The sequence below is a fragment of the Anabas testudineus genome, chromosome 3, assembly GCF_900324465.2.
Source record: "Anabas testudineus chromosome 3, fAnaTes1.2, whole genome shotgun sequence".
NCBI lineage: Eukaryota > Metazoa > Chordata > Actinopteri > Anabantiformes > Anabantidae > Anabas > Anabas testudineus.
This window is the reverse complement of record NC_046612.1, coordinates 4,839,402-4,865,175: the sequence shown is the minus strand read 5'-3', so window position 1 is coordinate 4,865,175 and position 25,774 is coordinate 4,839,402. Positions and strand designations below refer to the sequence as shown.

General features: G+C 37.2%; 2 protein-coding genes, 1 long non-coding RNA gene and 1 pseudogene across 4 annotated transcripts in view; 2 read left to right on the top strand and 2 right to left on the bottom strand.

Moving 5' to 3' along the window:
* The window catches only part of ddx21 (DEAD (Asp-Glu-Ala-Asp) box helicase 21), a 7,182-nt gene extending 5,129 nt beyond the window's left edge, over positions 1–2,053 (bottom strand). Inside the window, 5 exon segments of the mRNA XM_026378607.1 lie at positions 56–131; positions 406–534; positions 758–985; positions 1,854–1,964; positions 1,967–2,053. Of these exon segments, the coding sequence (XP_026234392.1) occupies positions 56–131; positions 406–534; positions 758–985; positions 1,854–1,964; positions 1,967–2,038 (616 nt within the window). The 5' untranslated portion in view covers positions 2,039–2,053.
* Positions 2,054–5,521: 3,468 nt separating this feature from the next.
* On the top strand, positions 5,522–24,507 carry LOC113174159 (globoside alpha-1,3-N-acetylgalactosaminyltransferase 1-like). Of its 2 annotated transcripts, none has more exons than XM_026377911.2 (11): positions 5,522–5,803; positions 8,249–8,293; positions 8,467–8,553; positions 8,990–9,022; positions 9,881–10,015; positions 21,977–22,085; positions 22,571–22,684; positions 22,901–23,017; positions 23,140–23,270; positions 23,537–23,614; positions 23,710–24,507. In XM_026377911.2, exons 1-11 carry the CDS (start codon positions 5,736–5,738, stop codon positions 23,855–23,857), a joined length of 1,065 nt encoding a protein of 354 aa, XP_026233696.1. In that variant the 5' UTR covers positions 5,522–5,735; the 3' UTR covers positions 23,858–24,507. The 2 variants fall into 2 exon arrangements, with proteins under 2 accessions (XP_026233696.1, XP_026233695.1); XM_026377910.2 differs by lacking the exons at positions 21,977–22,085; positions 22,571–22,684; positions 22,901–23,017; ... (1 more) ...; positions 23,537–23,614; positions 23,710–24,507 and adding exons at positions 10,168–10,276; positions 10,766–10,879; positions 11,116–11,232; ... (1 more) ...; positions 12,696–12,773; positions 12,886–13,617 and having other exon boundaries at positions 5,531–5,803.
* On the top strand, positions 15,069–20,740 carry LOC113174157 (annotated as a pseudogene).
* LOC113174166 lies at positions 19,592–23,795 on the bottom strand. The gene is made up of 2 exons (XR_003299890.1): positions 23,691–23,795; positions 19,592–20,142 (listed from the first exon to the last, which is right to left on the bottom strand). It is a non-coding gene; the product is annotated as an uncharacterized LOC113174166 (long non-coding RNA).
* Positions 24,508–25,774: the final 1,267 nt, after the last annotated feature.

Below are 25,774 nucleotides of genomic sequence, written 5' to 3'. Positions count from 1 at the left end.
TACATTTTGGTCTCATGCTACAGCAGTAAAAACTATGATACTGTATGATGTTTACCTTTGAGTTTACTGATGGTGACTGGGGAGATCCTGAAGTTGGAGAAGGCCCCTTCCTTCTGCTCCGGTGTCTCTTCCTATATAAATAAACAGAGAATATTTATTAAGTCAAGTGACATCTTTGAGACCTAAGGGCTGAAAACAGGCTACGTGGGAAATGAGCTGTTTTGCAATGACTCTGTGGTTGCGTTCCAATTTCATTAAAACGTTTCTTAAGTGAAGTCAACTTACGTTTAAGATTATGTTTTTTCATATGTGAAAACAGATTGTGTTAAATATGGTTCAGCTTACACACTCAAATAGGTGAAAAAAAAACCACACAAGCTAAAAAGGTGTCAGTCTGAGATGTACCGTTTCTTTTTCGCTGTCGCTGGATGAGTCTTCACTTGACTGGGACGGTGTCTGGGCAGGGGTGCTGGGGGTGGAATGTCCGTTGGTTTCTCCCTCAGTGATTGCTTTCTTTTGCGCCTTCTTTTTTTTCTAAATCAAAAACCACAGATAAAATTAGAGATAGCATGACCTTCTTTTCCAGAGCAAAGAACATACATTTATATTCATATATCAAATTCTAATTGGCGAACAATCATCTGTGTCTATGTCCCACAAAACTAGACAGATAATAAACTGTTTTTGTGTCCATTTAGTTCCAAGATTTAGCCTTTTTGTTACGCAAATCCTTTGTAGATAAGTATACAGCACTGACCTCTGTGTCTCCTTGCGCATTCTTCTTAGTCTTCAGTTTTGGTGTTTCAGCATCATTACTGTTCCCATTCACATCTATGGCTTCACCTTTGTGGCCATTCTCTTCACCCGCTGGCTGTTTGTCTTTTTTCTTTTTCTTCTTTGGTGCTGGAGGTTCACAGTCTGGATCCTCCTGCTGTTCCTGGTCTTCCAACTGCTTCTTCTTCTTCAGCTTCTTGCCCTCCTTGGTCTTGTTATTAAAAAAGGCAAATAGATTTTAGTTAAACTAATACTACACAGCATCACAAAGAAAAAGAAACATACATACAAGAAACATATTTTATTTTAAACATATTTTATTATCCTTTCCTTTTCTAACAACTGGAATAAAGTAACTTGTAAGTTCAAGACAATATCTGGGGATTCCTTCAGGAGTCGCTGGAAAATATGAGCAGGGAGAAAACTTAATATACTGTCTTTGATCTACCAATTACAGAATTAATCAACAAATATTTTTATAGCAATGTAATCAAACTCCTTCTTTTCCATCTTCTCGTGCAGTTTTTTGTTGGTATTACTTACTTTTATTACTTAAAAATCACTAACTATTATCTTTAGTAAAAGATATAATTCGTTTTCGTTGCGTGGTTTGGGTTGTTTTGTCATACAGCTGACGATCACAGCTGTGAAATACGTCATCAGGCCGCGCCTGAAGCGCAGATCCACATACACACGAATACAGTATCTTCAAGGCTTTAACGTCGTCAACGTGTTCATCCATGTGATCTACAGATTAGCGAAGCACCACATGGGCATGCCATGTTACTTCTAGCTAGGCTAAGTGGCTACGTAGACAATGTATGCTAACATTAGCGCCGCAGTGGATAACACATGTTAAAATGTGTAACGTAGTAGAATACACGATGCTAACAATACAACACTACACTACACTACGAGTGTCACTACACACAGTCACCTGTGTGTTTGTTAGCTAACAGCTAGCTAGCCGTTAGCACGTCCAGCCACATGTTGTCAAACACGGAGCTGCCGGGGCAGGACTCGCTCGAACTACACCGACTTTTTAGTCCGTCCAGGCCGACAGGACAGGTTCTGCTCACCTTCAGGGGTCTAGCCTCCGCGACAGTGTCCACGTCGTCCTCCATGGCTGAATCTTCGGCTTTAAACATGATTTTTGACGGCATTTCTCTTCCCTGTTGGAACCCCTCAGCGCAGACACACAGGCAACCCCACGGGCACGCGGATGGAAAGGAACGCGCAAGGCGGAGCGAGCGTGGATGCGCATTCGCGAGACCGGTATAGAAATAGAAGCGATAGATTGAAAATCCAGAACAGAACAAGCTAGAACGGGACTCCCCGCTTCACGGATTCATTTTTGAAGTTAACATTTAATTAACTCAGAATTTTCATGCTGAAAGTGAAATTTTAAAAATTAGCGCGGCGTGCGATAAATAAAGAAGAATACACTTTCTGCTGAGTTTTATAAAAAAAAGAAAATGTTATGATAATGAAATGTAAAAACTAAAACTTGGATTATAGACATGTAGGCCCTACATATCGACTCACAACTAATTTGTTGTAAAAATCTGTAAAAAAAAAAAAAAAAAATGTAAGTGAAAACAAATCATAACAACCAGTTAGGCTTTCCTCAGTGTCACAAGGCAGCAAGCAATTATAAATGTGAGGTGAACACACTTCTTCTGTCAGTACCGTCTTGTAGTTAGTGCTGAGGTTAATGATTACATGACTAAACAGTAAAAATACTAAACATTGTTTACTAGAAATAATACAATTATAAAATATTCTAATAAAAATTTCTTTATCTCTTAGTCTCTTCTGTTTCTTTATGCCAATCCTTAGTGATATTTCCATTAATGTCTCTTAATGTCAGTACTGTGTACAACTAAACTAGAATATAATAACTGGAGATTATATTTCTTCTTTACCATCCCATACTCCATCGCATTTAATATTTGAAATAGATGATTGATTTTCTTTTCGTTACAGCAACCTTTATCTCAGAAAATAGGAACAAGAAGCTGCTTCTTTGACATTTATAAAAACTGGAAACTCTGACACTGGACCAAAACGTTTGGTCCTTAGCCTGTTCCTGCTCCCAGCAATGTCTAATTTTTTAACTGATTTAAATTTCATTATCATTCATTGTATTTAGTCAAAGGTTTGCTATTAAGAACTATTAAGTGTTCCCATGTTATCATGGGAGGTCACAGCTGGAGAAGTTCGGAACACATCACTGCAGACTGATCTGTATTATTGTACCATACTGAGCCATAGTTACTTAAGGGGAAAGAACTGATGCTGTCATTTGTTTTTATTCTTATACTTATTTTCTATCACTTTGTAGATATCTGTTTTCACTTGGACCATGAAATAGTTTTTTTGGTTTGTATATTGCTGTCAAATAAATCAAATTAAATCAAATATAAAACATTTAATAAAAAACAAACTTAAGGGAGGTTAATACTTTAGCTGCTGTACACACCAATACAGACAATTACTATAAATAAATTCAGTAAAGACAGAATACAGAAATGACGTTTCAAAATGGCTACACGCTACAGTGCTCTCTTCTCTCATGGTACTTTTGGTGTGAGACAAAACCACTGATCTTAAAATAATACTTAAATAGTATGCAGTCTGCCATATGTACTGCAGAACGTTATTGCAGCTACACCTGTAAAAATAGGAATGACAGTTGATGACAGCTCAAAGTCCATGGAGTGTAATCATGAACTGCAGTGTTGAAATACTTTCCTCTTCTTCCTCCTCTTCGTGCTCATTGTCTCATTAAATTTTTGTGAATACACTTCGTAATAATTGGCTATTTTATGAGCTGTTGCAACCATGTAAATATTTTACAAAAGGGTGAAACTGTGTGTGGCTTTATTTTAACCAGCAAATGCTCTTTGTTGTTCAAAAGAAAACCAGGTAATCATTCACCACTTCATCCTCATAAAATAGCCAATTACACTACGTAATAATTGGCTATTTTATGAGCTGTTGCAACCATGTAAATATTTTACAAAAGGGTGAAACTGTGTGTGGCTTTATTTTAACCAGCAAATGCTCTTTGTTGTTCAAAAGAAAACCAGGTAATCATTCACCACTTCATCCTTTGTTAGTCGACATAAGCTTATTTATTAAAAAAAAAAAGCTCATAAGAATATACTGAATGAATGGAATGGTTGGGTAATTATGGGATTAATGAGTATCTTTTAGAGTTTGAAATAATTCAATAAGACTAAAGACACAACTTTGCTCTTTTTGTGTCTTTGTAGATTTAGAGAAGGCGTATGACAGGGTGCCGAGGGAGGAGCTGTGGTACTGTATGAGGTCGTCGGGAGTGGCAGAGAAGTACGTCAGAGTAGTTCAGGACATGTATGAGAGAAGTATGACGGTGGTGAGATGTGCTGTAGGTCAGACAGAGGAGTTCAAGGTGGAGGTGGGACTACACCAAGGATCAGCTTTGAGTCCCTTCTTGTTTGCTATGCTGATGGACAGGCTGACAGATGAGGTCAGACAGGAATCTCCCTGGACAATGATGTTTGCGGATGACATTGTGATTTGCAGTGAGAGTAGAGAGCAGGTAGAGGAACAGCTGGAAAGGTGGAGGTTTGCTCTGGAAAGAAGAGGCATGAAGGTCAGTCGTAGTAAGACAGAATACATGTGTCTGAACGAGAGGGATCCAGGTAGAAGCGTTAGGTTACAGGGGGCTGAGGTGAAGAAGGTGCAGGAGTTTAAGTACTTGGGGTCAACAGTTCAGTGTGATGGAGAGTGTGGAAAAGAGGTGAAGAGGCGAGTGCAGGCAGGTTGGAGCGGGTGGAGGAAAGTGTCAGGAGTGTTGTGTGACAGAAGAGTGTCAGGAAGACTCAAAGGAAAGGTGTACAAGACAGTGGTGAGACCAGCTCTGCTCTATGGGTTAGAGACGGTAGCAGTAAGACAGAGACAAGAGGCTGAGATGGAGGTAGCAGAGATGAAGATGTTGAGGTTCTCCTTAGGAGTGACCAGGTTAGACAGAATAAGGAACGAGTACATCAGAGGGACGGCTCACGTTGCCTGTGTTAGTGACAAAGTCAGAGAGGCCAGACTGAGATGGTTTGGACATGTTCAGAGGAGGGATAGTGAGTATATTGGTAGAAGGATGTTGGAGATGGAGCTGCCAGGCAGGAGGGCAAGAGGACGACCAAAGAGGAGATATATGGATGTCTTAACAGAGGACATGAGGTTGGCTAGTGTTAGGGTAGAAGATGCCCATGATAGAGTTAGGTGGAGAAGGATGATTCGCTGTGGCGACCCCTGATGGGAAAAGCCGAAAGAGAAGAAGACACAACTTTGCTCTTTGCCCCTGTTATTCTGTTTAAAACTACGTTACTAACCACGTACACCTCCACACCTATTTTTTGGCAAACGTCCATTAGCTTTTAGCTGATGGTGCCTTTCTCCAGCAGCACTGCAGCAACATAAGCTGCTTTCAGACATGCACTGGAACCAGGAACATATCCAGACATTAACCAAGGGAGCTGTATGTGAGAACACTCATTTTGTAATGCATTTAAAAGATGGGGCTCATTTCAAAGCATTATGTATTTCATGTATTTATAGAAATGAACAGTGCACTTTGCATGTGTGGACTTCCAGTGACACGTGTTACAAGTGAACAACGAAACAGGGCCTGCGGCTTTGTTGGCAGTCATGCACTATGCTCCCTCTCTCTCCTCCCATTTTCCTTCCCTCTATCTTTCTCTTCAAAATTTCTTTCTCTATCTCTCTTTCTGTTCAGTAAAACATCCACCAGCAGAGATAACAGGTTACAGAAAAACTTAAATGCTCTACCTGTGTTAGGTTCGATCTTAAAAAGGGAGCCAATGCTCGAAGTTTAGTTTATGTTTTTCTTTTTCTTTTTTCGTTTAGCTTGGCAGTATCCCAGTTACAAACATAGTTTACAAGACAGTAACCTTTAAATGATGGCGCGCTACATTTCCAAGACTCATATTTTGGTCAGTTTTGCCTTCCTAGCTGTCCTCTTGGGGTAAGTCTTTTATCTTTAAAAAAAGAGTTTTATGTCTGTACTGCGCTAAAATTACATTTTTTAAACAAATGTTTTGCTAGGTTAGAGGTTTTAATTAAACCAGCCGTATTAATGTTATATAAGTAATCATTTAATTATAATTTTATGAGCAAGTAAATCATTTTAAATATGAAGTAGCGCTACAGGAGCAATTTTTTCTTCATCTGAGATTAAAAAAGTTTGCAATACTTTCAAATGAAAATTAAAATAAACTATCACTACTACTTTCAACATAATTACCAGCTAGGTTGAAAGTTGTGCTACATGTTCAGGAGTTATATTTTTAGTTTGTCCTCTTCTTATCATGATAAGATTTTAAGAAAGTAACAGCTGCAGTTTTTGATGCACTACCCCTAAAATGTTTTTTATAAAGAGAATAAAAGATGAAACCTAAAACAGCAGCAACATTACCGAATATTTGATTTTACTAATTACACAAAACATAATTTAGCTCACTGATTTAGACTCAGGCTGTTTGTAGCCCAGTTCATATAAAGTGCCTCTCCTCAAGTGAGATGGTAAATTATTTACAAAGTCATACAGTGTTTAGTTAAAATAACTAACTGTAAATCATTTACATTTAATAAATAAATTTTATTATGTTAATGAATTAACATGTATATGGAAAATCACAGTTTCCATAACAAATAAAACAGATGTTCAGAGCCTGCATGTTCATGTCTGAACATGTGTGTTTAATTATACAGAAACCTGAAGAGTGGCACCTCCTGAAACCAAAGGTGATCTAAAGAAAATTAAACTTTAAATGATCCAAATGGCTTCTACATTACTAATAGTATTGTTTATGTATGTGGATTGTCTTGCACAATCTTCCATAAATAAAGAATCATGGAGAGCACGTTGATGTTAAAGTTTAATTCCTGTAGCTCTTTTACACGGTTCTCTGGTCGACTTATGTTGAAATCAGCAAACAGTGTTTGCTGCTGTAAAAACTCCTACTGGATTTTACAAGGGTACAGAATGTTTGACTGTCTGACAGTTTCTATATGTTTATAACATAGTGCAATAAAAAAAGACCTATATTTCATGTGTATAAAAAATATTTAGTTTACTTGGCTGTGAAATTTAATCTCTACACAATGAAGAGTTAACTGAGTTCATATTATTTTAGCCCTAGTTGCGGTTAATTAATTAGTAGCCGCCTTATTTGTTTCATCCGCAATATTTGTGTCTTGAAGTTAGTTTCACTTTTGTGCTAAGCAGCAAACTTAAAATTCCCAAACTAAAACAACAAATCAACAATAACAACAGATTACAGTAAAAAAAACTCTGGAATCATAATCATATAACACAAATACTATGTTCTTCTATGTTAGTAAAATTGGAAATATGGTAAAATATTATAACACATTGGAAATAAATTTAGCTGAAAGATAAATATGTATGTAATTGGTGTATAAAAAATATTTAGTTTACTTGGCTGTGAAATTTAATCTCTACACAATGAAGAGTTAACTGAGTTCAGATTATTTTAGCCCTAGTTGCGGTTAATTAATTAGTAGCCGCCTTATTTGTTTCATCCGCAATATTTGTGTCTTGAAGTTAGTTTCACTTTTGTGCTAAGCAGCAAACTTAAAATTCCCAAACTAAAACAACAAATCAACAATAACAACAAATTAGAGTAAAAAAAAACTCTGGAATCATAATCATATAACACAAATACTATGTTCTTCTATGTTAGTAAAATTGGAAATATGGTAAAATATTATAACACATTGGAAATAAATTGAGCTGAAAGATAAATATGTATGTAATTGGTGACATTTTAAAAAGAAACCTTGTTTGTTTCCATGGTATTACCAGGGTTTTAACATGTCCACGTAGTGATACCGTCTCTTCTCAATGCAATGAATGTACAACACTGGATGTAACTGTGCATTTTTGTTGTGTAGAATACAAAGAATTACCACATCACATGTCCTTAGACTGTTTTAAGGCAATTAGCATTAGGGTGTACTGGAAAATACTGTCTTAATATATAGATGGTACATAATTAAAGTAGGGAAATACCAAATTAACATTTGTACACTACAACTGAGAAATAGATGAGATGATTTGATGAACTTGATGACCTAAATTAAAGCTGCGTATTACAGAATATAGATCAATAACAGCACAATTGATCAGTAATAGTGAACGTTTCTTTTTTCTTTATTTATCTACTTATGTGTTGGAATTACCTGCTAGTCTACTATAGGTTTCCACATACTCACTGGGTAAATGCTTAGTAAGGGGAATGTAAAAGGAAGAATTACAAGGGAGTGCTTTTCGTATTTTTTATGCATGTAAATAGGTCTAAAATATCTAATTTGATTTGATTTGTAAAGTTTGTAACTTCCACTGTGCTCATTCTGATCAGTCTTTGATTCACATTTTTTTGTATAGGACCATCTACATCTATTTCTACTCAGGATATGCATTCTTCACAAGGTAAACTTTCTGTAATACAGAGTTAATGAATGGATTCAAATGTGTCGAGTATCAAATTAACCTTTCAGTCATGTAGTTAAACCCACTCAACTGCTGAGTTGAGAAGGAGAATGAAATGAATATAACAAAACAAGCATTGTTACTATTAATGTTAATTCTGTTTCTGTGTGAAGCTTTTGCCAGCCATGTGCAGATAACACAGAGAAAGACTGCCCAGACAACAGTAGGTGGAGGATTGGAGACCTAAAAATGCAAACTAGGTGATAACCTGCTTTTCTTTTGATTAACAGACAGGAACAATGTTTTAAACTTGCCGAAGTAGACATGAAGAGGAGGAAGTAGGCGGCAGTCACAGTTTGAAGCTACAAAGCCAAAAGCTTACATATTATTGAAGTACTACAGTATTTCAAGCTCAGTGCCTTACACCTTGTATGCTGTCAACCTGGTCATGTGTACCTGCCTGTTCCTGAGTTTCTGATTAACGCATGAATATAAAAAATTCCCTGACCAAGAATAGATGAAAAGATTTTAATACTTATTATATGATATGAAGGTTTGCATGAATCTAAAAACACAGTACACAGCAACACCACTGTTCTTTAAATGAAGAGTCAGTATTGGTATATTTATAGTTATTTTGAGTAATGTTTTTATTTTACATTTTGATTTGACTGGATCTTTCGTTTTGTTTTTCAGTCTGAAATATGCTCAGCCAAGCACACAGAAAGGGTAAGCATGAAATAACAAATGACGGAACATCAAATTTAAAAGAAACATCAAGGTGCTAAAAAGCAAATGATGAAACTGTAAATTTAAATCAAGTGTGATAAAACACTTACAGGGAATTTCTTCAAATTGGGTACAACTGTCCAAAGGTCAAAGGTCACAGTCAGCTCATGTTCATCCAACAAATGTTTTTGGGTCCTTCATACATCTGTCTCATTCCCATGACTGTGCTATCCCAGGAACACCTTGAGTTGAGGTCTCAAAGATGAACTGAGGAGATTTTAGTGGTTAAAGTCAGGATCACTGTGACCTCACATTTGTTTCAGGCTTGTAAACACAATATCTAAGGAACACCTGGAGGAATGAATGTAAACTGCAATCTGACTTTGCAGAGACATACAACCATGAAGAGTTTGTTGTGGTTTTGAATTAGTATTGATCCTAATGTTGGTTGGTTGTTGGTTACTCTAGTAGGAAAGTGGACTAGTACACACCATAAATATATTTTTGTGTGAAAGATAATTATTCAGTTTTGTTTATTCAACTTTTTCCAGTAATTTACTGATGATGGAAAAATTCTCTATAATTAGTCTATAATTACAGATTTTATTCTTATTCTTAAAAATGTATAATAGCAGCTCATTTGAGGAAGCTACAAAAGGTTCTAGGATTTGGTAGAAGAAAAGGTCTGTTCAATGGTGGTGAACATTAGAGGTCGTGTCATGGCTTGGGCTGCATGGCTGCTTCTGGAACAAGCTCACCATGTTTATGTTTAACTCATGATGGCAGCAGAATGAATTCAGACATGTACTTAAACGTTTATGTATGTATTCAAGATGTTTTTTCTTTGTTCTCCCCCAGACGTACAGATGTGAACTCAGTGACAAACTGGAACGCTCCTCTGGTTTGGGAGGGAACCTTTGATCCGGTGGTTATTGATGCAATCTATAAGAAAATGGACCCACGAGTAGCTGTGGTGGTGTTTGCTGTTGGAAAGTAGGTACACATTTTCTAAGGTATCATCACTCCTTCAAGGAGAAATTTAAAGCTATAGACTTTTTTCAAGTGCGTCTTATCATTGTTTATCTTATTTTGATTGTTATCAAGATTCAATGATTATTGGACTTTGCTTCTGTCCATCTGAACAGATATACGCGTTTCCTGAAGGGCTTCCTGGAGACAGGTGAAAAGCACTTTCTTGTTGACTTCAGGGTAACTTACTACATCTTCACAGACAATGAAAAAGATGTTCCCAAGGTGAGTTGTTGATATGTGTAAGTAGTGTAGCACTGCTGTGTCATTGAACATCTCATTCAACAATCAAATCATATACTGTATGTGGGAAACCTCACTGCTGCCGGAGTCTGGAACATGCAATGAGTCAATAATAAAACACAAGTTCCTGTAGATTATCAATTAAAATACATTTAGTGCACGCTCTGGAAGGATGTCCATGTTTTGCTTGTACATTTCATTTATGACCTGAGCAGAGGTGGGAACCAGTAGAATTCTTTCATATATTTAGTTTGTTGTCAAAGGTTTCTAAACACCATTTGCTCTATGTTACACAAAATACTGTTTTGTCACAGCATCTCCCTTCAGCTACAAAAAATACAGTTATTGTGTCGAAACTTATTTTCCTGATGACGTCAACTATTATATTATTATATTATGAATCTTATTAGAAATTGTTAATTCATTTTATGTGAGTAGCCACGTTTCTTCTTTTGTTATTTGACTGGTCAGGTTGAACTGGGTAAGGGCCGCAAGATCTCAGTTGTCACAGTTCCTAGTGCAAACCGCTGGCAGGATGTTGTACTTGGGAGGATGAAATGGGCCACCATCACCATTGACAAACAGGTAAGAAGTGATAAACTGGACACAGTGCAAAGGCCAATGACTTTTTATGTTGTGCTTATAAATTTTTACTACATGCTTTGTACTAGTTAGTCAAAATACATATGGTTGTTTTTGTAATTAACAAAAGAGATTCATGACTTACTCATTGTAATACGCACATAAACATTTAAATATGATGGTTCATCTTTGTCTTTTATTTAGTTATCTGCGTTGTGCCTGTTCTGTCATATTTTCAGATCCGTCATGAAGCAGATTATCTTTTTATGATGGACATCGACAGTGTCTTTCACGGCCGTTTTGGAGCTGAGTCTCTCAGCCAGTTATCTGCTGTGCTTCATCGCGGCTACTACAAGGTTTTACTGCTATTCAGTATATTTGATTTTTATTACTTTTACGTTAATTGCTATGAATATGATGTGATATTTTTGTCTTTATATTTCCTTTTTCACTAAGACAACCAGAGAGAAGTTTCCATATGAGCGTCGGGCCAAGTCCAGGGCATACATACCTCTGGATGAAGGAGATTATTATTATACTGCTGCTGTCTGGGGTGGATACCTGGAGGACATGTACAAGCTAGTTAGGTAACTAAAACTAAATATAATATCTATTTTTTTATTATTCTAGTTTCAAATTGAGAATGACATCATAATAAAAATTGTGACTGGTTAGAGTGAGAGCTGACAATACACTTTCGATACTATATATATAAGTATTTATAAGTTATATACTTATATATACTTATACTATAAGTTGAGAAGTCCTTTCTCTAAAATGTTTAAAACTGTGCAGAAATATTCTTTTACAAATTAAGGTTATGCATTGAAAATGTTAAGCTTGAGCACCAAATATAAAAGTACTCATTTTGCCAAATGACACATTTTCTGAATAATATTTACTTTGATGCTGCAGCTGGTAGAGGTGGAGCTCTTTGTAATTGCTTTATAGGCCTGATGTAGTTTGGACTACGATTACTTTACACATAACAAAGTGTTACCTTAACTCAACCCAGTGCTTCTCAATTATTTTCTGTTACGCCCCCCAGGAAAAAGTCGTCATATTTCCTTGTCTCAGCTTTCGGGTGACTTTTGTTTGTCTCATTATCTCCGTCTCTGTCCGCCTTTCTTTTCATCCCTGCTAAATATTTTTTCATGGTGTCTCTTGAGGGTTTGTTCACTACACTTCTTCAAACCTCCCGCTCCATACTCGGTGCAATAACACCATAGAGCTAATACTCTGCGCACACTCTGACAATGAGAGCGCCACTCCCATCTACTGTGCTGGATGTGCAATTACACTTTATTTTAGTACGGCCAAAAAGCATGTTTCCTGGGGTCACACGTGCCCCCCCTAGCCCCACTATTTGAGAAGCACTGCCTTAACCTATAACTAAACTACTTCTACTATTACTCTTTCATAAGTGATTTTATTATTATCTCAATTTGTAATGTCATTAGTAGCTGCTGCCAAGTATCTTAAAATGAGTACAGAACTTGAGTATATGGGCTTAGTTATACTCTCCACTGCTGTTGATATAGTAGTACTGTGTACAATATATCTCTATATCTATCTCTGTAGATAGATGGGATCATTGTTGTCATCTTACAATATGGGAAAAAAGGGAAAAAATACAGTGATAGAAAAATATGGTCATTCAATACAGTCGGGCAGTCAGGTGAGCTCAGCGGAAGTCTTTGTATTTATTTGCTTTGTGTAATTCAGGTTTTGATTTTTGGTGACTTTTTGTTTGGATTTGTTTGTTTGAAATCTGGCAACAGTATCTTGTCTCACAGTTAAACCTCTTTTATTTCATCAGATACTGTTACGAGGAGTCAGAGGTGGACGCCAAGAATGGCATTGAAGCTGCATGGCAGGAGGAGAGTCACCTCAACAAGTACAGACACACTTCATTCATGTGCACACTTTCTTTGTTTCTTGGTTTTCCTATCATGTTAATATCAACATTAATACCTACTAATACTAATACCTGTCTCTCTGTCACACAGGTACCTGCTGTACAACAAACCAACCAAGGTGCTGTCTCCAGAGTACCTGTGGTCAGATTATGATAAGGTACCAGCAGACATCAAAGTGGTCAGGATCTCCCAGCTGATCAAGGACTATAAAGAAGTGCGGCCCAATGGTGGAAATTGATTATGTGTGAATTTAGTGTTCATATAAAACTTTCTTATTAAATAATAATAAAACAAAAATATAAATTCACATAGTTGGTAAGGGCTGCTATAACTTTCTATCTTGGATACTTAGATGTGTGGGATGAAGGATTTTAAAAGTTGTACAATGCTGTGAAAACAAAAATTCTGTTTTTCTGTTTTAGTGCATCTCAAGCTAAACAGACCCCAATACCTAAAAGGCTAAAAGACTTGTTATACTTTGTATTTTATCCTTCTTTTTAATGTTTTTATTTACAAACATAAGCATTAACATTAGCACACTGGTGTTAGCTGCCAGGTCAAACATGTATTTAAAAAAAAGCAAGTTATCAAACGATCAATAATGACAGTTTGGAGACTAATTACTATGATAAATTTTAACCTATAAAAACTTCAGTTTAGCTCCACATCTCCATGAAAACGGGGAAATAAAACTAAATTTTTGTTTCACTAACATTACATTTTAAATAAATTTTATTACCTCTGTTTGATTCTGAGAAATTGATTATTTGTTTTTGGCTTGTGACTTTGATTAAATTCTGTTTGCTGCTCACATGAAGAGAATAAAAGAATTTTAAAAATTAACCATGGGATTATTTGCTTTCAGACAATATGGAGGTGCAGCAATTCTCCCCTGTAGGTGGGCTTTCATCAGACATCGCATTTCATTTCCAAATAAGAGTTAGGAATAGTTTTTTATGTAGGTTGGTTATCCAGACAGGTATAGTAATAAGCATAAAGCAAACATGTGAAACAGTTTCTGTGTGATACATGACTGTGTGTGTTTATGTGTCAATGGTCTTGCCCACAAATAGTAGTTTCCTGTCTATTCAGCTGTGGCCACAAGATGTCTCTGTGAACAGTGACCATGTCTTGTCAAAGTGTTTGAAGCTTCTCTGTGGCAGCTGATCCAAGTCTCCAGGTAGACTATGCACGTGTGTGTTTAACTGAGTTCTGAGACTTTATGACAAGCTCCCGTGTTCACAGTAGTTCAGAACTAAGGTGTGGACCAGCCCTGGCTGTTCATCTGTTGCCTTGAGACCCACAACAGTCTGCAAACAGTTTCCTGAACTGCAGTATTTGAGACAGAGCGATGAAAAAGACTTGCTAAAACATCCCAATTCTGCACCATAACAGTTAGGCAAACTTTACCTCTACCAGCAGACTACTAGCAACACTTTTCTTCCTCCTGTGAGTCCAACTCCAATCTGCTATCTATAACCTGTAGGGCTCTGCATCAATCCTCTGTGGTATCCACGGTAACAGACCTAAAAAAACATACATACTTTCTGACTAGTGGGTCAATGTTCAAAATAGCATCTGCAGAGATGTTTCCCCTCTGACGGTCTAAACATCTCACTCATCGAGGTTAAACCATAAACACACCATCTCCTGTGAAGCTTTTCAACAAACAAAAGTTACTGGAAACTGCCGCTTGCTCTCGTTTGTGAAGCAAGGTTAATTTTGACACTCATATCCTGCAAGTCAATATATCTGCCACCACTTCAGTTGCTGTATTACTAAATACACTATCATGAACGTATTTCTTTAAAGTGAACTGTATTTTGTTAGAAAAATTATCAAAACACAAAGAAGACAGAGTCTGATGTAAGTCTCGATTGAGTAGGTTTTGTTTGCGCAAGGAGCCAAACCAGTACAAGTGGGATGTACAAGGTCTACTGACTTTATTTGACTATTACAAAATCTTCATACAGAAAAATAAACACAGATATCTTAGACAGGCTTGATTGTTTCTTATCATCCTTGGTGTCGGGTATCAGCACATCATTCTGCCTAACCCTACAATCCTATCTTCACATTCTACATCAAACGTTTCAGCGGGTGCTTTCCTTTAGTGAAACATACAGCATTTTTCAGTCAGTGAGCAACTTACTATAACATTTTTCTGCCATATTAAAACTAACTCTTACTTGTTTTTGTGCTTTTGTTTTTAACACTTCCATTACTCATATGGCTTTCTCTTATTGGTGTTCTGTTATTGGTGAGCTTCTGTCTCGCCCCACCCTTGCTTACTTTTACTTCCTCTCTTGCCAAACCTCCATCTTAGCTCATCTGAACTATTGATCAGAAAACTATCTATAAATGATTCAGAAAACTGGTATGTTACGCCACATTTCTAGGACCAATATTTTGTTCAGTTTTATATTCATTTTCATCCTCGTGTTGGGGTAAGTCTTTTATTTGTAATATTGTAAGATATGTGTCCTGTTTCCTATTTTACTGTAATAAACATATGCAAATGGAAAAACTATGTAATTGGCTTGAGAAAATGTTGTATAAAGACTGTAACAAGTAAGAGGGCAACGGTAACAATGCATTTTTGATCTCCATTGCTAGAGTTTCAAGATGTTAGTTTGATAATTCACTACTATTAATGATAAGTTATGTACAAGATTTGTAAGGCACATTCCCACAACTGGATTAAATGTGAAAATGGAATAAACTATGTAATTGGCTTGAGAGGTCAAACCAAATAGGCAACATGCGAAAATTAAAAACCTGAATTTTAAACTTACAGTTATGACCACGAAAGCAGAACTTCTCCTGCTCCTGTGTTGTAACTGAAATGTTGGCTTAGACAAAAGATTGGTACCGGAAGAGGAAATGTAGTAATATATCATACACGCACATGTACTTTGTTCAGACTTTCAGTAACAATTGCCGTAGTAAAGTAAAAAAAAATATCTTTCTGTTGAGAGAAGAAGATTAGAAAAGACAGAAAGAATGGTAAAAATAGTCTTTCAGCTCTCAGTTGTCTTCTCTGCAAGGAAGGTAATCGACGGCGTTGATCAAGTGTAGATTACTGGTTAGAACGACATTCAGGAAATCATGAGGAGGCCAGGTCTGCCAGTTTAGAGAGCAGAGAGTGGAGAGGAATAGGGACAACTGCCTGTGGTCGTGGATCAGACCTGCATAAAATCAAGGAGGAACTTTGGACCATTATTCCTGCAGAACTGCTTTAGCTCTGTCAGATTTGTTCTTTGGCAAACTTCACGTGTGCAGCAATGTTCATTTTAGCAAGCAGTAGCTTCCATCGTGGTGTCCTGTCATAGACACCCTGCTGGTTCAATGTTTTACCTACTGTAGACTCATGTACATAGATGTTAGCCTGTTCCAATGATGCCTTCAAATCTTTGACTGTCTCTCTGGGTTGTTTCTTTACGTCATTGATGAGCGTTTATTGTGCTCTTGGGGTCATTCTGACTGGTCGCCCACTTCTTGGTAGAGTAGCCACAGTGCCAAAGTGTCTCCATTTGTTTTGTTGATTGTTTGATGAGAATTGCAATAGATTGGTGCAAAAATACCTGTTACCAAATTTATCAAAGATAGTAAAGTGTTTTGTTTCTGTGGCCATATGCTGTGTGCTACTACACAGTATCTATTAATTTGTCACAGTGTACCACCCTGTTAGACAGACTAAAGTCCACTGTTAGTTTTTAAAGGCTGGTCTCTGATGAACCCATACATACATGTCTTCACAGGGTTATCTACACATGGTTTTACCGATCAGAATATAAGGAGGACAAAAGGTATGTTATGTATGTTAAAGTATGAGACTAATCTTCTACTGGTTAAACCCACTGACCTTGTAACACAAATTTATGTCAATGTCAATGTTATGTTAAATTTTTCACATGGTTATTTTGTTAGTAATTATTGCACAATTCCCTTTCAAGCGTTTTTTTCCAGCCAAGTGATAGTAAGCCAGAGCCAGATATAAAAAAGGATGGAGAGAAAACCTATTGTCCGGATAACAGCAAGTGGAGGATTGGAGACCTAGAAGTTGAACCTGGGTGATAATTTATTTCTCTTTTAACTAACTGTCATTTGGCAGATGCTTTTATCCAGAGTGAGGTACAAGGCACACAACCTTGTTCAAAAAAAATTATAGTCACAAATTCTCACGTGTTTATTAACATATAACAAGACAAAGAATATAAAGAGGAAGAAGAGGCAGAAGTATGTTTCCACATTTGTTTGAATTGGCAAACTCACTCGAGCTCTGGCCATGTTTGTGCTGCACATCTGTGATCAACTAAAACCTTTCTGCAGTGCACATTGCAGATTACATGTTAGTGAAGTTGTATTACCTATCATTTGATTTGATTTTCACTCCTATTTTCCAGACTGAAATACACTCAGCCAAGCACACAGCAAGGGTAAGCTGATAAAAGTATCTACTGTTTCAATGCTATAAGATTTGAGTTTGAATCCACTATTTCTTTGCTCTCCCAAGACGTACAGATGTGAACTCCGTGACAAACTGGAACGCTCCTCTGGTCTGGGATGGAACTTTTGAGCCCACGCTTATTGATGCAATCTATAAGAAAATGGACCCCCGGGTTGCTGTGGTGGTGTTTGCTGTTGGGAAGTAGGTACACCGGATATTGTCGCTGGATATTTTGCCAGACCCACTCCTGCAAGTTGAAATCTAAAGTCTAATTGTCTGATAAACCTGAAAGTGTCTCAGAAATCTTCTCTGTGTTGTATTGTTTGTCTCACAGTAATTGATTATTGGACTTTGCTTCTGTCCATCTGAACAGATATACCCGTTTCCTGAAGGGCTTCCTGGAGTCGGGTGAAAAGCACTTTCTTGTTGACTTCAGGGTCACTTACTACATCTTCACAGACAATGAAAAAAATGTTCCCAAGGTGAGTTGTTGTTTACATTAGCTGATGGTTTGTGATAATGTTGTGTTCACTTGACTTGAATAAGCTGCAATGTGTTTGCCTACCTAAATTTAGCAGCATTTCTATTCACACCACAGTGTGATAATGTGTGTGTGACTCAGAGGACGACACAACTAGTGTGGTTTTTACCAGTTGGCTGAACAAACAAGCAAACTGTCTGTGAGCACATACATCTGTTCAACACCTAGTCAGACGTCAGAGTTAATGTGTCGACACACTTGAAACTTATTTTCCTGATGACGTCAACTATTATATTGTCACTGAATCTTATTAGAAATTGTTAATTTATTTTATGTATGTAGCCACGTTTCTTCTTTTGTTATTTGACTGGTCAGGTTGAACTGGGTAAGGGCCGCAAGATCTCAGTTTTCCCAGTTCCTAGTGCAAACCGCTGGCAGGATGTTGTACTTGGGAGGATGAAATGGGCCACCATCGCCATTGACAAACAGGTAAGAAGTGATAAAGTGGACACAAATTGAACGCTGACTTTGTAACAACTTATCCTTCTCAGGGGATAATTAATTAATTTCCTTATGTAAATTTCTATGTTGCACTTATTCCCTCACGTGTCATGTTTTCAGATCCGTAATGAAGCAGATTATCTTTTCATGATGGACATCGACAGTGTCTTTCACGGCCGTTTTGGAGCTGAGTCTCTCAGCCAGTTATCTGCTGTGCTTCATCGCGGCTACTAAAAGGTTTTAAAGCGAATTTCTTCAGTATCAAGTTTATGTTAATTGAAAGTTTTTAAATTTACATTAAAGTTATCTGATTAATTTTCTTTTATCCTTTTTTTTTATTCAGCAAGTATAGTTTGTGTTAGGCAAATCTTATTTTCACAATTTTTTGCTCAGCCACAGCATTAACTGCAGTGTCAGCATCTTATAATTTTTAATCTATAATTAACTTAATATTTTCCCATTTTCACTTAGAAAGAAAGGACGTATTTCCCATATGAGCGTCGAGCCAAGTCCAGGGCATACATACCTCTGGACGAAGGAGATTATTATTATACTGCTGCTGTCTGGGGTGGATACCTGGAGGACATGTACAAGCTAGTCAGGTAACTAAAACTAAATTATCTCATGTTATTTTTCATTCTTATTCTTCAAGTAATCTATCTTTAAGTAAATGACATTATATAACAAAGACGTAGTGAAAATTTGTACAGAGCAAGAACTGAACTGGAAGAACCGGGATTTCAGATTCTACAGTACTCAGATCTTTTACCACAGTGTAGAAAACTCTGTAACAAATAAAAACTCTCCATTCAAAACATTAAAGTAACAGTACAAAAGTATCATCAAGAAAAAATATTGAAAGTACCAAGGGTGAAAGAACACATTGTACAGAATGACAACTTTTCAGAATAATGCATATTAATTATTGATACAATAATGTGGACATGAGTATAAAAAAATATTCGCACTGACTGTAACTTCATAGGTCTGCTCGTTTGTCTATTTCTTCTCAGGAATGAAATTAAATCTTATCTAAAATAATGTCATTATTTCTTATATTTTGTAATATTATCTGAATTTGTAAATGTAACCAGTAAATACAAGAGATAATTGGAGTAGAAAACAGAAGTATGTATGTTTTTAACATTCTCTCTTTCTTACATTCAACTTGGGTTCAATATCAGATACTGTTACGAGCAGTCGGAGGAGGACGCCAACAATGGTATTGAAGCCGTGTGGCAGGAAGAGAGTCACCTCAACAAGTACAGTGTGACAGTTCATTCATATTCAAAGTTTGTCCTATTTTAAATGTAATGTTTGAAACCTTCACTCTGTCACAAGTGTGGGAAGGGACGAGGCAGGTATGAACGGAAAACCAGCTTTTATTTACAGACCAAACCACACAAAATGGGGAACTAAGGGGGGTGTCAACGGGCACAACAACAACAGGCAAAAACACGAGGACAAAGTAACAACACAAAACTAGCAATATGGTGGGGAACAAAGTAACAAACAAGAAACCAAAGTACAAAAGAAAACCACTGCTCAATGGCAGGCAGACAACTCACAGAAACAGGTAACTAAAGTCCAAATGTTCAGAGAGTCACAATCCAGAAGATCCAGGGGAAGAAAACAGGGCTGAGGAGAGTTTTTGTAGCGAGGGGAACACAGGTGAGGCCAATGTGCAATCAATTACTGGGAGCACAGGGAGAGAAGTGGCTGGTGGGTGGAGACCAAAGGGAGAGAGGAGGAAAACCCACACTTGGGCAGGTGCCAGGCTGAAACGGTGACAGACTCGTACTGTCGTTTTCTATATCTGATATTTTTAGTCATATTTTCCGTTTTATGAAAAATCTATTCACGTCTTATCTGCAGTATTTTGAGCATCAAACTCTCTGACACATACTGTACACACCTGTCTCTCTGTCACACAGGTACCTGCTGTACAACAAACCAACCAAGGTGCTGTCTCCAGAGTACCTGTGGTCAGATTATGACCAGATACCAGCAGACATCAAAGTAGTCAGGATCTCCCAGCTGATCAAGGACTATAAAAAAGTGCGGCCCAATGGTGGAAATTGATAAATGACTGAAATATGTTTGACTACCAGCCAGCATGCAAACACATGTTCTGTTCAAGCAAAGACTGCCACATGGGTTGATTGGGGAATATATAGATACAGATATTTCCACTCCACTGTCTTCTGGTGCTGCTCAAGTGGGAATGTTGGGTTTTCTTTTCTGACCTATAGTTACTATCAACATGCCAAGTCTGAAATTATTTTACTGTATGATTTTTAAGACAATTAAAGAAACCATAAATCCATAGTAATTAACAATGTCCACGTTTGTACGACTTATCATATTGGTCTCTGGAACAATCTGTGAATATCATTACTCTGCTTTTGAGTCTATGTCACAAATATCTTTCTCTTCTAAAACTGTTAAATCAACCAACTTGTCTTTGTATTTGGTGGTGACAAATAAACATTCTGATTCTGATTCCACTTAAACTGGTTCTCCTGCAGAAATGTTTGCAAGCTGCTAAATGGCAGCGACAGTCAGAAGCAATGGTGGGTGTGAAAGGCAGAGACAGCAGCAGAAAGCTTTCTAATCAGATGGTCACTAAGAACGTCAATTACAGTGACACTAACTGACTAGCAATACATGCGGAACATTTGAACCAATTACACAGAAGAACCGTAGAAACCTACTTGGTATAGTGTACATAATTATTTATACATTAAGTACAATTGGCCACCCAGCATATAACACAAGTAAAAAGTAATTAGTTCTTATTTACTTTTCAATATATAAATTAATATTAATTGTTTAACTAGCCTTCCTTGTCAGGATATTTTAAATTGGTCATTTCATTAACCAGCCACCACTACGTAGTAGTAGTTAGAAGTGTTTCAAGTAGCCAACTATACATTTTTCATGAAAGTACAAAGGTAAAAGTGCTCCTCTAATAAAATTGTGGATTTTAAACAAAATTCAATTGTTGCTTTTAATAAGATTAAAATTGTGTTGAAAGTGTGTTTTCCCTGATGGGAAAAGCCGAAAGAGAAGAAGAAGAGTAACATGAAATGGATGTAATACCCCGATTGGCCTGTGGGGAGCAGTAAGACATGCGCTGCGTCCAGTCAGTCGCTGATGTCACCAGCAGAAGAGGATAATTTTAGAGTAGGTTGTGCTTTCTGTGTATTTTGTGTAATGTTTTTATTTTACATTTGGATTTGATTGGATCTTTGGTTTTGTTTTTCAGACTGAAATATGCTCAGCCAAGCACACAGAAAGGGTAAGCATGAAATAACAAATGATGGAACATTGAAAGAAACATCAAGGTGCTAAAAAACAAATGATGAAACTGTAAAATAAAATCAAGTAATTTACTTGTAAATGTGATAAAACACTTGCAGGGAATTTCTTCAAATTGGGGTACAACTGTCAAAGGTCACAGTCACCTCATGTTTATCCAAGTTTTTTGCCTCATGCATTATGTTTTTGGGTCCTTCATACATCTGTCTCATTCCCATGACTGTGATATCCAAGGAAAAATTTGAGATGGTCTATGGTCTATAATTACAATTACATGTATAATTACAGATATCATAAGATATCATGGGTCCTTCAAGATGAAATTTAAAGCTATAGACGATTGAAGTGCTTTTTATTATTGTTTATCTTATTTTGATTGTTATCAAGATTCAATGATTATTGGACTTTGCTTCTGTCCATCTGAACAGATATACCCGTTTCCTGAAGGGCTTCCTGGAGACAGGTGAAAAGCACTTTCTTGTTGACTTCAGGGTCACTGACTACATCTTCACAGACAACGAAAAAGATGTTCCCAAGGTCAGTTGTTGATATGTGTAAATAGTGCAGCACTGCTGTGTCACTGAACATCTCATTCAACAATCAAATCATATACTGTATGTGGGAAACCTCACTGCTGCCGGAGTCTGGAACATGCAATGAGTCAATAATAAAACACAAGTTCCTGTAGATTATCAATTAAAATACATTTAGTGCACGCTCTGGAAGGATGTCCATGTTTTGCTTGTACATTTCATTTATTACCTGAGCAGAGGTGGGAACCAGTAGAATTCTTTCATATATTTAGTTTGTTGTCAAAGGTTTCTAAACACCATTTGCTCTATGTTACACAAAATACTGTTTTGTCACAGCATCTCCCTTCAGCTACAAAAAATACAGTTATTGTGTCGAAACTTATTTTCCTGATGACGTCAACTATTATATTGTCACTGAATCTTATTAGAAATTGTTAATTCATTTTATGTAAGTAGCCACGTTCCTTCTTTTGTTATTTGACTGGTCAGGTTGAACTGGGTAAGGGCCGCAAGATCTCAGTTGTCACAGTTCCTAGTGCAAACCGCTGGCAGGATGTTGTACTTGGGAGGATGAAATGGGCCACCATCACCATTGACAAACAGGTAAGAAGTGATAAACTGGACACAGTGCAAAGGCCAATGACTTTTTATGTTGTGCTTATAAATTTTTACTACATGCTTTGTACTAGTTAGTCAAAATACATATGGTTATTTTTGTAATTAACAAAAGAGATTCATGACTTACTCATTGTAATACGCACATAAACATTTGTCTTTTATTTAGTTATCTGCGTTGTGCCCGTTCTGTCATGTTTTCAGATCCGTCATGAAGCAGATTATCTTTTTATGATGGACATCGACAGTGTCTTTCATGGCCGTTTTGGAGCTGAGTCTCTCAGCCAGTTATCTGCTGTGCTTCATCGCGGCTACTACAAGGTTTTACTGCTATTCAGTATATTTCTGTTTAAGGGAATTGGTTATAAATTTTTATTACTTTTACGTTAATTGCTATGAATATGATGTGATATTTTTGTCTTTATATTTCCTTTTTCACTTAGACAACAAGAGAGAAGTTTCCATATGAGCGTCGGGCCAAGTCCAGGGCATACATACCTCTGGATGAAGGAGATTATTATTACACTGCTGCTTTCTGGGGTGGATACCTGGAGGACATGTACAAGCTAGTTAGGTAACTAAAACTAAATGTAATATATATTTTTGTATGATTCTAGTTGTTTCTAATTGAAAGAATACAAGAGAATGAGATCATAAAAAAATTTTTGACTGGTTAGAGCGAGACATTCAGGCAGTCAGGTGAGCTCAGTGGAAGTCTTTGTATTTATTTGCTTTGTGTAATTCAGGTTTTGATTTTTGGTGACTTTTTGTTTGGATTTGTTTGTTTGAAATCTGGCAACAGTGTCTTGTCTCAGAGTTAAACCTCTTTTATTTAATCAGATACTGTTACGAGGAGTCAGAGGTGGACGCCAAGAATGGCATTGAAGCTGCATGGCAGGAGGAGAGTCACCTCAACAAGTACAGACACACTTTCTTTGTTTCTTTGTTTTCCTATCATGGTAATATCAACATTAATACCTACTAATACTAATACCTGTCTCTCTGTCACACAGGTACCTGCTGTACAACAAACCAACCAAGGTGCTGTCTCCAGAGTACCTGTGGTCAGATTATGACCAGATACCAGCAGACATCAAAGTGGTCAGGATCTCCCAGCTGATCAAGGACTATAAAGAAGTGCGGCCCAATGGTGGAAATTGATCATGTATCATTGACCCTGCGAGGTCCTGCTATTCTGAACCATAAACATATCCAGACATTTACCAAGGGAACTGTATATGAGAACACTCATTTTGTAATACATTTAAAAGATTGGGGTCATTTTAAAGCATCATGTATTTCATCTATTTTTGGAAATGAACAGTGCACTGTGCATGTGTGGAATTCCAGTGAACAGGTAATCAACAAAACAGGACTTGCTATCCTGTTAAAAACCATGTCACTAACCACGGACACCTCCACACCCTTTTTTTTTTTGCAAACATCCATTAGCTTTTAGCTGATGGTGTCATTGTCCAGCAGCACTGCAGCAACATAATCTGCTTTCAAACATGCACTGGAACCATAAACATATCCAGACATTAACCAAGGGAGATGTATGTGAGAACACTCATTTAGTCTTCCTCTCTTTCGGCTTTTCTCATCAGGGGTCGCCACAGTGACTCGTCCTTTTCCACCTCACTCTATCGTGGGCACCTTCTACACTCACACCAGCCAACCTCATGTCCTCTGTTATCACATCCATTGTCCAATTTCCACCGGGACCCTCTAGGTCAGGGGTCTCAAACTTAATTGACCTGGGGGCCGCGGGAAGCAGAGTCTGGGAGAGGCTGGGCCGCATCAGGTTTTCCACAAGAAAAAGTTTGTTTAAAAAAAAATCCTATTTTCTCAAATCTCTTTATTTTTAAATTTTAATAAAAAAATTAAAAAACATAAAAAAAATTTGAAAAAAAATAGTAATATGAGGAGCTGTTGAGGTGGGACATGGTTTCCCTGCCTTTCTTACCCACATTATAAAATATATATCCATATCCAGACATTAACCAAGGGAGATGTATCTGAGAACACTCATTTTGTAATGCATTTAAAAGATGGGGCCCATTTCAAAGCATTATGTATTTCCTCTGTTTATGGAAATGAACAGTGCACTGTGCATGTGTGGAGTTCCAGTGAGAGGTAATCAACAAAACAAGACCTGCTATGCTATTACAAACCATGTCACTAACCACGGACACCTCCACACCCATGTTTTTTGGCAAACGTCCATTAGCTTTTACCTGATGGTGCCCTTGTCCAGCAGCACTGCAACAACATAAACAGATTTCAAACATGCAATAGAACCATGAACATATCCAGACATTAACCAAGGGAGATGTATGTGAGAACACTCATTTTGTAATACACTTAAAAGATGGCGTTCATTTGAAAGTTTTATGTATTTCATGTTTTTATGGAAATGAACAGTGCACTGTGCACGTGTGGAATTCCAGTGAGAGGTATAACAGGTAAACAACAAAACAGGACCTGCTATTATGGTAAAAACCATGTCACTAACCACGTACACCTCCACACCCATTTTTTTGGCAAACGTCCATTAGCTTTTACCTGATGGTGCCTTTGTCCAGCAGCACTGCAACAACATAAACAGATTTCAAACATGCAATAGAACCATGAACATATCCAGACATTAACCAAGGGAGCTCTATATGAGAACACTTATTTTGTAATGCATTTAAAAGATGGCGCCCATTTCAAAGCATTATGTATTTCATGTATTTATGGCAATGAACAGTGCACTGTGCATGTGTGGAATTCCAGTGAGAGGTGTAACAGGTAAACAACAAAACAGGACCTGCTATTCTATTACAAACCATGTCACTAACCACGGACACCTCCACACCCATGTTTTTTGACAAACGTCCATTAGCTTTTAGCTGATGGTGCCTTTCTCCAGCAGCACTGCAGCAACATACATGTAAGCTGCTTTCAGACATGCACTGGAACCATGAACATATCCAGACATTAACCAAGGGAGATGTATGTGAGCACACTCATTTTGTAATACACTTAAAAGATGGCGTTCATTTGAAAGTTTTATGTATTTCATGTTTATATGGA

Excerpts from the sequence above, each read along its gene's own strand:
- LOC113174159 (XM_026377911.2), top strand. The coding sequence starts at position 5,736 with ATGATGGCGCGCTACATTTCCAAGACTCATATTTTGGTCAGTTTTGCC. Across the intron at positions 5,804-8,248 it reads TTCCTAGCTGTCCTCTTGGG|GACCATCTACATCTATTTCT; the intron begins GTAAGTCTTTTA and ends TTTTTTGTATAG. Across the intron at positions 23,271-23,536 it reads GACATGTACAAGCTAGTTAG|ATACTGTTACGAGGAGTCAG; the intron begins GTAACTAAAACT and ends TTATTTAATCAG.